The sequence below is a fragment of the Mesocricetus auratus genome, unplaced genomic scaffold (genome assembly GCF_017639785.1).
Source record: "Mesocricetus auratus isolate SY011 unplaced genomic scaffold, BCM_Maur_2.0 Super-Scaffold_100003, whole genome shotgun sequence".
NCBI lineage: Eukaryota > Metazoa > Chordata > Mammalia > Rodentia > Cricetidae > Mesocricetus > Mesocricetus auratus.
Window position 1 is genome coordinate 66,594,699 of NW_024429188.1, and position 15,839 is coordinate 66,610,537.

Consider the following 15,839-nt stretch of genomic DNA (forward strand, 5'->3'; position numbering starts at 1 on the left):
ATTGTTTCCTTTTTTAGCAAACTGTTCTCTTTATGGGCCTTAGGAGCACAAAAACAAAATCTGTAGGCATGTCTACTTTTTATTGTCAAAATCAGGCACTATCCCTGCCCTTCCCCCACCCTAGTTTACAACCTGATTCAGTCAATGCTTTGACTCTAGTTGCTATGATTGTTTCTATTTCGTCATTATTTTGTGACAATCCCCATACTCCTCGACGATGGCAATGCTGTTGCCATTTGTGCCTCAGCTGTCTTTTCACCAATAGCCAAGTTACCTCCATGCAACCTGTCTACCATGAATACCGCCAGCCTCGCTGTGAGAAAGTACAGTAAAAAAGACCAGTTCCATGAAGGGTTCAGAATCGATGCCACCAGGAATGAACAGGATGCCGGTAAGATGTTCATTGGGGGACTTTCTCCAGAACTGAAAGAGCAAGCACTTCTAGAATACTTGTCACAGTTCGGCGAGATAGTTGATTTTATCATAAAAGTAGACCCAAATACCGGCCTCTCTAGGGGATTTGGATTCGTGATTTTCAAAGATAGTTCTACGGTAAAGAAGGTGCTTAAAGTGAAAGACCACCAAATTGATGGCAAGAAAATACATTTTAAAAGGGCTAAAGCCATTGAATCTCAATTCCCCATCAAAAAGGTTTTCGTGGGTGGGTTGAACCCTCAAATGTCTGTAGAAAAAATAAGAGCCTACTTCGGCACATTTGGAGAGATAGAAACTGTTGAGCTTCCACTGTGTTCAGCTACAAAGAAAAGAAGAGCTTTCGGCTTTATCAAATACACAGAGGAACACCCCGCTAGAAAGGTCTTAGAAACCAGGTTCCATTTCATTGGCTCCAGCCGTTGTGAAGTTAAAATAGCAATTCCTAAAGAATATCTTGGAAGACAACAGAGTAAAAGTAAGGCTAAATCTCTGGTTAGTGAAAGAAAACCTATTCCAGCTGCTCGGTTAAAAAGGCACTGGGGAGAAGGATGCAACCAAGGCTTCCAATTTATGTCTGCCTCAGATACTCAAGAAGTCAACCTAGATGCCCACAGAGCTAGTCCATGTACTTTCAGAGCAAACTCAAATACCACTGGGACAAGTTCCAGTGGTTTCAGGGATAACCCCAGTGAATTCCAGGAGAACTCTAATACTTTGGGGACAAATTCAAGTGCTTTTATGGCAAGCCAGAATGATTTCAGGCCAAACTCAAATACTGGGGCGTTAAGCAACTATGCTCCGAGGTCAAACCCAAATGCCATCTGGGCAAACCAGGATGCTCTTGTGGCAAGTCCAAATGCTCTCAGGGCAAGTGAGTACACTTTGGAACCATACACAAATGCTTTTGGAGTAAGCCAGTGTGCTTTGGCATCATACCCAAATGCTTTGGGGATAAGCCAACATGCTATGGGGGCAACCCCAAATGTCTTCTGGACAAACCAGTATCCTTTGAGAACAAACCCAAATGCTTTGGGGGTAAGTCAGTATGTTTCTGGGACAAGCCCAAATACTTCTGGGGAAAGTCAGTATACTTGGAGTGCAAACTCAGGAGCCTTCAGGCCAAATTGCTATGCTTTTGTGGAAAACCCGAATGATTTCTCGACAGGCCACTGTGCTTTAGCAACAAGCCCAAGTGTTTTCAGGACAAGCCCATGCGATCTCCGGGCAAACTCAAATAGCTTTGAGGCAAGTCAGTATGCTGTTGGAGCAACACAAAATGCTTTTGGAGCAAATCAAAATACCTTTGGAGCAAATGGGAACTTTTGTGGGACAACTGGAAGTAGCAGAAGTACTGAAGGACTTAATTTCTCTCAAGTACATGGAAATTTTCTGAACGTCTGCAATACCCATCCTGATTTGCATGGCTCTAATGGAGATTATTTCTTCCTATACAGCTATAGGGCTTATGACTTGGCATCTGTACTTAATTCCAATGTGCCAATAAATAACTCCTCTCCCCTTGGAAATGGCTACCAGGGGAATTTATTCAGCATTTGAAGCCTAAGGATAAAGCCTTTATCCAAGGACCACACAGTCTAACAATGAAAGTTTCAGTGACTTACATGAACTTGCCTAACATCTGCTTGATTGGACATTGTCAATACTTGTAGCAACTTTTGAAGTACCAAAACATTTCCAATACCTTTTGTCACTGGAGCTACAAGGATAAGACAAAGGCTTAAGACTGTCATGTAGAAGGTTTTCTGAAAAATAAACATTTAAAAATTCATTTTTGAGTGGTTTCTCTTTTGTATTGTGTTTTCTTTTTTGTGATAAGGGGAAGGAAGGAAGTTATATCATTAAGTCCCCCCTATTTTTCTATGTAGGTGTGTTTGGGTTGGAGGTATTCATACAATCATTGATCTTTAGTCTAGATATCTGTTTTACTTTTATTTTGAGTCATAGGTTCACTAAGGTTACTCAGGCTGCACTTGAAATCATTGTACTGCAGGGTGACGTTGTACTTGCAATCCTTCTTTCCGAGTATCATTTGCTTTGATTTCTATATATTCAATGTTTTCCTTCATGTATTCATTTTGTATGTACAGAGATCCATTCTAATGGCACCACTGACAGTAGAACAAGTATTTATATCTAGTACACAAATGGATTTTGGGATCCTATTCCCCATGGAGGAATACTCTTTCAGCCTAGACACACTGGGGAGGGCCTAGACTCTGCTCAAAATGATATGACAGACTTTGATGATCCTCCATGGAAGGCCTCGCCCTCCCTGGAGAGCAGAAAGAAGATGGGATGGGGGTTAGTGGGAGCCAGGGGAGGAGGGAAGGAGGGGAGGGAGAGGAAACTGGGATTAATATGTAAAATAAGATTGTTTCTAAACTATATAAATACATAAATTTAAAAAAAGAAAATAGTTAGAAATTGCATTCAGTATAGGGAAACAATCTAAAGAGAAGGAAAAATGGAGTTAAGTATTAGGAAACATTTTACAAAAGATGATTTGAACAGCCAACTAATGCAAATGTTGGCAGAGATGTTTCTGGAGGAGGAGTGAAGTAGGTGGTCCTTGGCCAACAATGTATGCTAGGAGGCATGCAAAGTTGTTGAAAAGGAAGATAACCCTCCCTTTAGGAACACACAAGAAGTTTTGTGTGTTTTGTTTTATAAAAGCAGAAATAAGGCATGCAAATGGATAATAAGAAAAGGAGGTGGTAAAAAGGGTTTGAGTATTCTTTTTTGTCCTTTCAGAGTTTTAAATTTAAATTAGAAAGTCAAGCTTGTTTTACACGTCAATCCCAGTTCCTGCTCCCTCCTCTCCTTTCCTGCTCCACAAAACCCCCTAACCCATCCCATTTCTGCTCCTTAGGGAGGAGGGTGAGGATTTCCATGGGGGTTCTTCAAAGTCTGTCATATCATTTGGAGCAGGACCTAGGCCATCCCATGTGTCTAGGGTGAGAGAGAGTATGCCTCTATGTGAAATAGGCTCCCAAAGTCCATCCATATACTAGGGATAAATACTGACCCACTGGCAGAAGTCCCATAGATTGCCCAGAACTCCTGACACCCACAATCAGGGTGTCTGAGTTGGTTCTATGCTGAATTCCCAGCTATCAGTCTGGGGTTCATGAGTTCCCCCTTGCTCAGATCAGCTATTTTTGTGGGTTTCTCCAGCATGGTCTTGACCCCTCTGCTCTTCACTCCCTCCCTGAAGATGGATTCCAGTAGTTGAGTTGAGTTTTTAGCTGTGGGTGTCTGCTTCTGTTTTCACCAATTACTGGATGAAGGCTATAGAATGGTATATTAGATAGTTATCAATCTCATTATCAGGGAAGGGCATTTAAGGCAGCCTCTCCACTATTGTTTAGATTGTTAGTTGGAGTCATTCTTGTAGATCTCTGGACATTTCCCTAGTGCCAGATTTCTCTTTAAACCTATGTCTCCCTCTATTGTGGTATCTCTTTTCTTGTTCTCTATTCTTCCCCCAACTCAAACTTCCTGCTCCCTCATGTCCTCCTCTTGCCTCCTCTTCTCTTCTTGTGTTTCTCCTAATTACCTCTTCCCTCCCCACATGCTCCCAATTTTCTCAGGAGATCTTGTCCATTTCTGGTTCTGCAGGGTACCATGTATGTCTCACTTAGGGTCCTCCTAGTTTCTTAGGTTATCTGGCAGCTTGGATTGTAGGCTGGTAATCCTTTGTTGTATATCTAAAATCTACATATGAGTGAGTACATACTGTGTTTGTCTTTTTCTGACTCGGTTACCTCTCTCAGGATGGTTTCTTCTATGTCCATCAATTTACCTTTGAATTTCAAAATTCCATTTTTTTTCCACTGAGTAGTACTCCATTCTGCAAATGTACCACATTTTCTCTATCCATTCTTCAGTAGAGGGGCATCTGACTTGTCTCCAGGCTCTCGCTATTACAAATAATTCTGTTATGAACATAGTTTAACAGATGTCCAGGTTGCATGAATGTGCATCTTTTGGGTATATGTCTAAGAGTGGAATTGCTGGATCTTGTGGTAGACTGAATCCCATTTTTCTGAGGAGCCTCTATAATGATTTACAAAGTGGTTGTACGAGTTGGCATTCCCAACAGCATTGGCGTTATTGATTTTAGCCATCCTGATAGGAGTAACAGAGTATCTCAGAATTATTTTGATTTGCATATCCCTGATGGCTAAGGATGTTGGACACTTTCTTTTTGTACATATTTTTTATTTAACTTTTTACACATGTCTCTCTCAGTTCCCTCTCCCTCCCCTCCTCCCCCGCCCCTCAATTGGCCCAATCCCTCACCCAACTCCATCCCCACTCTGCTCCCCAGGGAGGCCAAGGGCTTCCATGTTCCATGAGGGATTTTCAGAGTCTGTCACATCATCCCAGGAAGGGCCTAGGTTCTTCCCCATGTGTCCAGGCTGAGAGAATATCCCTCCATGTGATATGGGTTCCCAGAGTCCCTCTGTATGCCAGCAATAAATACTGCTCTACTTTCCAGGGTCCCACAGATTGCCAAGGCCTCCTCTCTGTCAACCAGGTTTGGTGGAGGGATGTGTGTGTCAGTCCCATGATGGCTCCTCATTCATCATTCTGGGGTCCATGTGTTCCCCCTTGTTTAGGTCAGCTGCCTCTGTGGGTTTCACCAGCCTGATCTTGATTCCTTTGGTCATCACTCCTCTTTGCAACTGGGTTCCAGGAGTTCAATTTAGTTCACAGCTGTGGGTGTCTGCCTCTGCCTCCATCAGGCACTGAATGAGAGTTCTAGGAGGGCATATAAGGTAGTCATCATTCTCATTATCATGGGAGGGCATTTAAGGTAGCCTTAATGTCAGTTGGTATCATTCTTATAGATCTGTGAAGATCTCACTAGTGCCAGATCTCTCCTCTAACTTATAATGTCTCCCTCTTTTATGGTATCTCCCATCCTTTACTCATCTATTCTTAATCTGGCTCAACCTTCCTGCTCTCCCATGTCCTCCTCTTCCCTCCTCTTTTCTTGTTCTCTTTCTTCCAAGTTCTTCTGCCCTCCCCTGCCCTGCCCCCAACCCAATTAGGAGATCTCATCCCATAACCCTTGTCCGGATTACCATGCATATCTCTCTTAGGGTCCTCCATGCACCCAAGACTCTCTGAAGTGGGATTGTGGGCTGGCAGTGCCCCGCTCCATGTCTAAAATCCATGTGTGAGTGAGTACATACCATGCTTGTCTTTTTGTGACTCGGTTTCCTCACTCAGGATGGTTTCTTCTAGTGCCATCCATTTGCCTGCAAATTCAAGATTCCATTTATTTTTCTGCTGAGTAGTACTCAACTTTAGCCATTCTGATGGGAGTGGGATGGTATCTCAGAGTTGTTTTAATTAGCATTTTCCTAATGGCTAAGGATGTTGAACACTTTCTCAGGTGTCTCTTGGCCATTTTGGACTCCTCTATTGAGAATTCTCTAGTTAGTTCTGTACCCCACTTTTTAATTGGATCCTTTTGTTTTCTGGAGACTTGCTTCTTGAGATCTTTGTAAAGTTTGGAGATCAGCCCTCTGTCAGATGTGGGGTGAGTGAATATATTTTCCCATTCTGTGGGCTGTTGTTTTGTCTTATTGACTGTGTCCCTTGTCCTGCAGAAGCTTCTCAGTTACAGGAGGTCCCATTTATTAATTGTCAATCTCAGTGTCTGTGCTACTGGTGTTATGTTCAGGAAATGGTCTCCTGTACCAATGTGTTCAAGGGTACTTCCTACTTTCTCCTCTAAGAGATTCAGTGTGGCTGGATTTATGTTGAGGTCTTTGATCCATTTGGACTGAAATTTTGTGCATAGTGATGGATATGGATCTATCTGTTGTCTTTTACATGCCAGCATCCAATTACTTTAGCACCATTTGTTGAAGATGCTTTATTTTTTCAATTGTATAGTTTTAGCTTCTTTGTTAAAGATCAGGTATTTGAAGGTGTGTGGATTGATATCAGGGTCTTTGATTTGATTCCATTGGTCTATATGTCTGTTTTTGTGCCAATACCAAGCTGTTTTCACAAATATAGCACTATAATAGAGTTTGAAGTCAGGGATGGTGATTCTCAGGTAGTTCCTTTATTGTATAGGGTTGCCTTGGCTATCCTGTGTCTTTTGGTTTTCCATATCAAATTGAGGATTGTCCTTTCAAGGTCGGTGAAAAATTGTGCTGGTATTTTGATAGGGATGCATTGAATCTGTAGATTGCTTTTGGTAAGATTGCCAATTTTACTACGTTGATCCTATCTATCCAAGAGCATGGAAGATCTTTCCATTTTCTGGTATCTCCTTTAATTTCTTTCTTTAAAGACTCAAAGTTCTTTTATACTGGCCTTTCACCTATTTGGTTACAGTTACCCAAGATATTTCATGGTGTTTCTGGCAATTGTAAAGAGTGATGTTGCTCTGATTTCTTTCTCATCCCCTTTATTGTCTATATATAATAGGGCTACTGATTTTTTTTATTTAATTTTGTATCCTGCCACTTTCCTGAATGTGTTTATCAGCTGTAGGAGTTTCCTGGTAGAATTCTTTGGGTCACTTACATAGACTATCATATCATCTGCAAATAGTGAAAGTTTGACTTCTTCCTTTCCAATTTGTATCGCCTTATCTCATTTTGTGGTCTTATTGTTGTAGCTCGAACTTCAAGTACAATATTGAAGCGATATGGAGATATTGGACATCCTTGTCTTGTTCCTGATTTTAGAGGAATGGGCTTTAGTTTCTCTCCACTTGTTTTCATGCTGGCTGTTAGTTTTCTGTATATATCTTGTATTATGTTTAGGTATGTTCCTGTTATCCCTGATCTCTCCAAGACCTTTATCATAAAGGCTTGTTGGATTTTGTCAAAGGCTTTTTCAGCATCTAGTGAGATGGCCATGTGGTTTTTCTTTTTCAGATTGTTTATATGGTGGATTACATTGATGGATTTTCTTATGTTGTACCATTCCTGCATCCCTGTGGTGAAGCCTACTTGATCATGGTGTATGATTTTTCTGATGTGCTCTTGGATTGGATTTGCCAGTATTTTATTGAGTATTTTTGCATCAATGTTCATGAGGGTGTTTGGTCTGTAATTCCCTGTCTTGTTTGTGTCTTTGTGTGGTTTGGGTACCAATGTAATTGTAGCCGCATAAAAAGAATTTGACAGTGATTCTTCTGCCTCTGTTGTGTGGAACAATTTGAAGAGTATTGGTATTAGCTCTTCCTTGAATTTTTGGCAGAATTCCACACTGAAACCATCTGGTCTTGGACTTTCTTTGATTGGAAGACTTTTTATGGCTGCTTCTATTTCTGTAGAGATTATAGATCTGTTTAAGTGGTTTATCTCTTCTTTATTTAATTTTGGTAATTGATATCTATCCAGAAAATCATCCATTTCCTTTAGATTTTTCAGTTTAGTGGAGCAAAGATTTTCAAAGTGTGACCTGATGATTCTTTGGATTTCCCCAGTGTCTGTTGTTATGTCCCCTTTTACATTTCTGATTTTGTTAATTAGCATGTTCTCTCTCTGTCTTTTGTTAGGTTTGATAAAGGTTTGTCTATCTTGTTGATGTTCTGAGAGAACCAACTCTTTGCTTCATTGATTCTTTGTATTGTTTTCTTTGTTTCTACTTTATTATTTCAGCTCTCAAGTTGATTATTTCCTGAAGTCTACTCCTCCTGGGTGTGTTTGCTTCTTTTTGTTCTAGAGCTTTCAAGTGTTCTGTTAATTCTCTAGTGTGGCAAAGAAATGTGGGCATTTAGTGCTGTGAATTTTCTTCTTGGAACTGCTTTCAAAATATCCCAAAGGTTTGGGTATGTTGTGCCTTTATTTTCATTGAATTCTAGGAAGTCTTTTATTTATTTCTTTATTTCTTCCTTTACACAGGGGTGATGCAATTGCGCATTGTTCAATTTCCATTAGTTTGTGAAGTTTCTGCCATGTGTGTTGACATTGAGTTCTAATTTTAAGCCATGGGGGTCTGAAAGGATACAGGGGGTTATTCAAATTTTTTTGTATTTGTTTAGGTTTGTTTTACTACTAAGTATGTCATTGGTTGTAGAGAAGGTTCCATGTGGTGCTGAGAAGAAGGTATATTCATTTTTGTTTGGGTGGAATATTCTATAGATGTCTGTTAAACCCAATTTGGTGATAATTTTTGTTAGTTCCATTGTTTCTTTATTTTGTTTCTGTCTGGTGGACCTATCCAGTGGTGAGAGTGGGGTGTTGAAGTGTCCCACTATAAGTGTGTGGGGTTTAATGTGTGATTTGAGTTGTAGTAATGTTTCTTTTATGAACGTGGGTGCCTTTATATTTAGGGCATGTATGTTCAGAACTGAGACTTCTTCCTGTTGGATTTTTCTATGATGAATATGAAATGACCTTCTTCATCTCTTTTGATTAATTTTAGTTTGAAGTCTATTTTGTTAGATATTAGGATAGTTACACCCACTTGCTTCTTATGACTATTTGATTGGAAAATCTTTTCCCAACCCTTAATCTTGAGGTAGCATCTGTCTTTGAAATTGAGGTATGTTTCTTCTATGCAGCAGAAGGATGGATTCTGACTTCATATCCATTCTGTTAGTCTGTGTCTATTTATAGGTGAGTTAATGCCATTGATATTCAGGGATATTAATGACCATTGATTGTTGATTCTTGTTGCTTTGTATTCATTTTTGGTGGTGGTTTTATGTGTGAGTTTTCTCCTATTTCTGATTTCTGGTTAAGTTACATTATTTATTGTCCATGTTAGAGTTTTTGGGTCACTTATGTAAACTATCATATCATCTGCAAGTAGTGAAAGTTTGATTTCTTCCTTTCCAATTTATATCCCCTTGATTACTTTTGTTGTCTTATTGCTTGAGTTAGAAATTCAAGCACAATATTGATGAGATATGGAGAGAGTGGTCAGCCTTGTCTTGTTCCTGATTTTAGAGGATTCACATTGAGTTTCTCTCCATTTAGTTTGATGTTGACTGTTGGTTTGCTGCATATTGCTTTTATTATATTTAGGCATGTTCCTGTTATCCCCAATCTCTCTATCACATTTATCATGAAGGGGTACTGGATTTTGGCAAGGCTTTTTCAGAATCTAGTGAGATGATCATGTAGTTTTCCTTTGGCAGTTTGTTTATATGGTGGATTGCATTGATAGATTTTTACATGTTGAGCCATCCCTATATCCCTGGCAGTAAGCCTACTTGATCATGTTGGATGATTTCTCTGATATGTTCTTGGATTCGATTTTCCACTATTTTATTGATTACTTGTATATCAGTGTTCATGGCGGAAATTTTTCTGTAGTCTACTTTCTTAGTTGTGTCTTTGTGTGGTTTGGGTGCTAAGGTAATTGTAGCCTCATAAAAAGAGTTTGGCAATAACCCTCCTGCTTCTATTGTATGGAATCATTTGGGGAGTTTTGGTATTAGCTCTTCTTTGAATTTCTGGTAGAATTCTACACTGAAACTATCTGGCTCTTGACTTTTTTTTTGGTTGGGAGACTATTGGTGACTGATTCTATTTCATTAGGGGCTTTAGATCTATTTAAATTGCATATCTGTTCCTGATTTAATTTTGGATATCTATGCATAAAATTGTACATTTATTTAAATTTTTGAATTTTGTAGAGTACAGGATTTGAAAGTATAACCTGAAAATTCTCTGGTTTTCCTCAGTGTCCATTGTATTTTGCATCTTCATTTCCATTGAATTCTAGGAAGTCTTTAGTTTCATTTTTTGTTTCTTCCCTTACCCAGGAATGGTGCTGTTGTGCATGGTTCTATTTCCATGAGTTTGTAGGGTTTCTGCATTTTGTATTGCTTTTGAATTCTAACTTTAAAGTATGATGTTCTGATAAGATATGGGGGTTATTCCAATTTTTTGTATCTGTTGGGGTTTGCTATGTTGCCAAGTATGTGATCGATTTTAGAGAAGGCTCCATGTGGTGCTGAGAAGAAGTTATATTCTTTTGTGTTTGGATGGAACATTCCATAGGTGTCTGTTAAACCTAATTGGATCTTATCTTCCAGTAGTTCTTTTATTTCTTTGTTAAGTTTCTGTCTGGTGGTCCTGTCTAATGGTGAGTGTGGGGTGATGAAGTCTCTCACTATAACTGTGTAAGGTTTTAGGTGTTATTTTAGTTTTAGTAGTGTTTCTTTTCAAACATGGGTACCTTTGTGTTTGAGGCATAGATGTTCAGAATTGAGACTTCATCCTTATGGGTTTTTCCTGTGATGAATATGAAATGACCTTCTTCTTCTCTTTTGATTAATTTTAGTTTGAAGCCTAATTTGTTAGATACTAGGATAGCTATACCAGTTTGTTTCTTGGGTCCACTTAATTGCAAATTATTAATCAAACCCTTTACTCTGAGGTAATGTCTGTCTTTGAAGTTTGAGGTGTGTTTCTTGTTTGCAGTAGAAGGATGGATTCTGCCTTTGTGTCCATTCTATTAGCCTGTGTCTTATTAATAGGGAGTTTAGACCATTAATATTGATGGAAATTAAGGACCATTGAATTTTGACTCATTTGTTTTAGATTTGTTGCTGCTGGTGGTATTTTGTGTGGATTTGCCCTGCTTTTACTTTTGAGTATTGCCTGTTTTTGTGACTGTAGTTAACTTCCTTACGTTGAAGATTTCCTTCCAGTTCTTCCTCTAGGGCTGTACTAGTGAATATGTGTTGTTTAAATCTGGTTTTGTCGTGGAATATCTTGTTTTCTCCATCTGTATTGATTGAAAAATTTCCTGACTATAGGAGTCTGGGCTGGCATCCATGGTCTCTTAGTGTTTGTAGATTATCTATCCAAGTCTTTCTGGCTTTCAGAGTTTCCATTTAGAAGTCATGTGTAATTCTGATAAGTTTGCCTTTATATGTTACTTGACCGTTTTTCTTTGCTCCTCTTAGTATTCTTTCTTTATTCTCTATGATTGGGATTTTGATTATTTTGTGGTAAGGGGACTTTATTTGGTCCAGTCTATTTGGTGTTCTGTATGCTACTTACACTTTCATTGGCGTGTCTTTCTTTAGTTTGGGAATGCTTTCTTCTATGATTTTGTTGAATATGTTTTCTCACATTTGAGGTAGGCTTCTTCACCTACTTTTATACCAACTATTCTTAGATTTGGCCTTTTCATGGTGTCCCACGTTTCCTGGATATTTTGTGTTAGGGATTTGCTAAACTTAAGATTTTCTTTGGATGATGTATCTATTTCTTCTAGTGTATCTTTGATGCCTGAGATTCTGTCTTCCATCTCTTGTATTTTCTGTGTTATGCTTGCACATGTAGTTCCTGATCATTTACCTGTCTTTTCTAATTGAAGCATTCCTTCAGCCTGTGTTTTTTTTTAAATTGTATCTATTTCAGCTTTCAAACCTTACACTGAATTGTTTCTTGCAATTTTTGGTTTGTCTTTTCCTCTATTTCTTGAAATTTTTGTTTACTTTTTCTTCCATTTCTTTAAAGGATTTTCTCATTTTGTCTTTTAGGGTCTCTGTCATCTTCATGAAGCTGCTTTTAAGGACATTGTCTTCTGCTTAATCTGTATTGGGATGTTCAGGTCTATTCTAGTGTAGAGTCCCTAGACTCTGGTGACGTATATGGGTTTTTCTGTTGATGAATGTGTTCTTATTATGACTTCTTCCCATCCCTTCTTCCAGTAGGTGCAGGTGGGGTCCCTTCCTGTACTGGTAGGTATGGTTCCAAGGTTTTCGTCCTGTGGGTGCATGCAGGTCCTATAATCTGATGGGTGTCATGTGGGTACAGATGAGTCTGAGACAATTCCTCTCCCAGTGGGTGGGGGTGGGACTAGCACAGGGATATCATCAGACTCTCATCTGCTTGGTCTGCCTGGGGCAAGTAGATCTCCAAGCAGTCCTCAGGCCAGGTGATCCCAAAGAGAGTAAATGGAAGTGGGACCTGAGTCCAGGGTCCAAGCTCACCTTTTCTTTGTGTGGGAGCAGTAGTAGCACAGAGATATCAGCAGACTTTCGGTTGCATGTTTCATCATGGGTGAGTCGACCTGCCCACAGTCCCTAGGCCAGAAGATCCCAACTTGAGCATTCTTCTTAACAGCAAACATAATGAAATGTGACTCATGTCATTTAAATTTTTTCCAGTAAATAGTTTTTATGGGAAAGCATTTTTTATGAATATAATTGCAGATTTAATTTACAATTGTAAAAATAAAATCTCACATTTCATCTTCATCAGGCCATAAAAATAGCTGTTTGGGACAGGTAGTTATACAATATTTTACCTTTTTACATTTCTTTTTTTTAATTAATTAATTTATTTTTTATTTTCCAGCTTAAATTTAGATAAGAAACGAGGTTGCTTCACAAGTCAGTTCCAGGTCCCTCTCCCATTCCCTCCCCTCCTCCCGTGCCCTTCCCCCAACCCTCCCTGTTATCCCCTCATTCCCCCAGGGAGGGTGAGGCCCTCCATGGGGGTGTCCATAGTCTGTCATTTCATATAGGGCAGGGCCTAGACCCTTCCCCAAGAGTTCAGGGTGAGAGTGCACCTCACATTGTTCTATGGGAGTCCAAAGTCCGTGTGTATACTTGGGATGGGTACTGATCTGCTGCCCAAGGCTCAATAGATTCCCTAGGCCACCTCACTGACACCCAAAATTCAGGGGGTATTGATCAGTCCCATGCTGGATTCCCAGGCTGATTCAACTATGCTAAATCTCAAATTTTTCTAAATTGTTATGTATCTTTAAATGATGGTAAACATTTAAAGTTACAGGTCTACCTACTGTTAATGTAAGCTAAGTGTATGCAACTTAAATTTAACTGTGCCAAGTCTCAAATATTTCTAAATTGTTATATATTTTAAAATGATGGTAAACATTTAAAGTTATGAAGGTGTATTTAAAATTAACAAAATTTTATACCACCCAGTCCTTCCTGTAAGCTGTTTACAAAGGTAAAGCTTCTATTACAAAAGGAGATTTTCCTTTAGTCACCTATGTGCTTAAGGCTAGTAAACAAAGACAAAGTTTGTCTGCTGAGATATACTAAACAGACAGACAACCTTCAAATGCTCAGAGATCTAGAGAACATAGCATTTAAAATGTTTTATTAAAAAGCTTTTTATAACAGAGGGACAGGCCAGCTCTGGCCCTACCCCATTTCCTCCAAGAAGACTGGTGGGCTCTGAAGAAACTCCATCCACAAAAGTAGTAGTGCTAACCACTGAGCAATTTTTCCCTTCACCTTAACTGCTGCAAAGGACTCTTCAGACTGTGGACAAGAGGACAGTGGATTGGAATTTCTTCATGTTGCTTGGGCCAATGGCATTCAAGTTTTCCTAAAGTTTCCAATCCACAGGCCCCATGCTATCAGCAGAAGGCAGGCCTCCTTAAAGCCATTACCCTCAAAAACTATAGAGGACTTTGAGGGTGGCTGTCCACATGGCCAACTAGCAAGTTTCTCTCATTCTCTAATGAATAACTCAAGTAAAACTTTATCCTTCTCAAGAACTCTGATGCTTTTGATGACTGGTAGCTTTGCCAGCCTAAAGCAACAGGCAAAGCTACAACTGTCACAAAACAGATTTCAGGAACAGGTATTTTAAGGTTTATGTATATAAAGATGGTAATGTAATGTGAATAAATTAAAAATGATGAAGGTCTGGGGATTTTTAGGCCTAAGTAATGACAAAGTGAATTGAGACGTTAAAAAGAATAAAATATATTTCAGATTTGTCTCTTTCATTATGCTGCTGTTCATGTAAATAAGATTCTGACAAGCTGCTAATCCAACTCCAACAGAATAATAAGCAACATATACCACTATACAATAACTGAAAAGTCAAAATTAAGGTAATTTTCATTGTCCTAAAATATCTGTCAGTTTTAAAAATGTTAATGCTTTCAGACAAAACACTGATAGGGTACTAAACAACATATACCACTATATGATCACTACAAGGTCAAAATTAAGGTGCTTTACATTGTCCTAAAAATATTTGTCAGTTTTAAAATGTTAATGCTTTCAAAAAAGTTACTTCTAACATAAATATACTACTAATGTGTCTAAAATTTATGTTTTCACAAACTCAAAGAATGCTTGTATGTTTCAGGGAGCAGAAATAGACCCATCTAAATAGGCGAGATTCACTCCAAATAAATATTATTCAATGTTTCCCTGGATCCAGATTCCCCTCATCTTGGGATCCTTCAGTAACCCCTCCCTCAACTTACAATCCTCCCCCCAGGACCTAAGAAAAAAAATTTTTTCTAAACTTAACCTTGTCCTCTACACTGCCAACATCATTCCAGGTATAAGATGTGCCAGAGAGTTCCATACAGCCTGCAGTGGAATAACCAGTTATCCTAGGATGTGACAGCACCCCATCTTTCTGAGGTCCACCAAAGATAGCCAATAACCCCCATTTCAGTAGGAAGTAGTCTTGAGAGCTCGATACACTTATTCACTAGCCTGTTATGCCTAACTCCCCAACTTTTTCATAACAAGTAAAGGTGAGAATAGAAGGCACAGGCATTATGCTGGTCTGGCCCTGCTACCTGGCAAATATGCTGATTTTAGGGTTGGAGCAGGGGATTGCCAACCTACAATCCTACAACCCACACCACCAGAGAGGCTGGGAAACAGTGAGGATCCTAAGAGAGACATACAGGATCACCTGGAGAAGGGGAAGGGAATAGGATCTCCTGAATACACTGGGAGTATTGCAGGAGGGGAGAGGGATCTGGGAGAAAGAGAGGGAGAGAAGAGATGGGGAGAGGAAGAAATGTGGGAGCAGGAAGTTTGAGTTGGGGGAAGAATAGAGGAGAGCAGTATGACAGATATAATAATAGAGGAAGCCATTATAGGTTTGAGGAAAAATCTGGCAGTAGGGAGATTTCCAGAGATCTACAAGGATGACACCAACTGACAGCCTAAGCGATAGTGGAAAAGCTAACTTAAATGTCCTTCCCATATAATGAGGTTGAAAACTACATTATATGCCATCCCAGAGGCTTCATTCAGTGACTGGTACCCACAGTTAAACACTGAACTGAACTCATGGAACCCAGTTGCAGAGAGGAAAGAGTGATAGGCAATGGGGTTAAGACTGGGCTGGTGAAGCCCACAGAAGCAGCTGACATGAACAAGGGGGAATTAATGGATCCCAGACTGATGGCTGAGAGGCCAGCATGGGACTGATCCAGACTTCCCGATATCAGTGGATAACAGTGAGGAGGCCTCAGCAATCCATGGGGCCTCTCTTAGTGGGTCAGTATTTATCCCTGGCATATGAATGGATTTGGGAGTGCATTCCACAGGGAAGAATGTGCTTTTGGCCTGGACACATGAGATGATAGGACAGACTTTGGGGATCCCCCATGGAGTGCCTCACCCTCTCTGGGGAGTCGAGGTA

General features: G+C 39.6%; 1 protein-coding gene across 1 annotated transcript; it reads left to right on the forward strand.

Annotated features, from left to right (window-relative positions):
- Positions 1-291: 291 nt before the first annotated feature.
- Positions 292-2,187, forward strand: LOC101823104 (CUGBP Elav-like family member 6). Its single transcript, XM_005072584.2, has one exon. The coding sequence runs from the start codon at positions 295-297 to the stop codon at positions 1,990-1,992; it is 1,698 nt and encodes a 565-aa protein (XP_005072641.1). The 5' UTR covers positions 292-294; the 3' UTR covers positions 1,993-2,187.
- Positions 2,188-15,839: the final 13,652 nt, after the last annotated feature.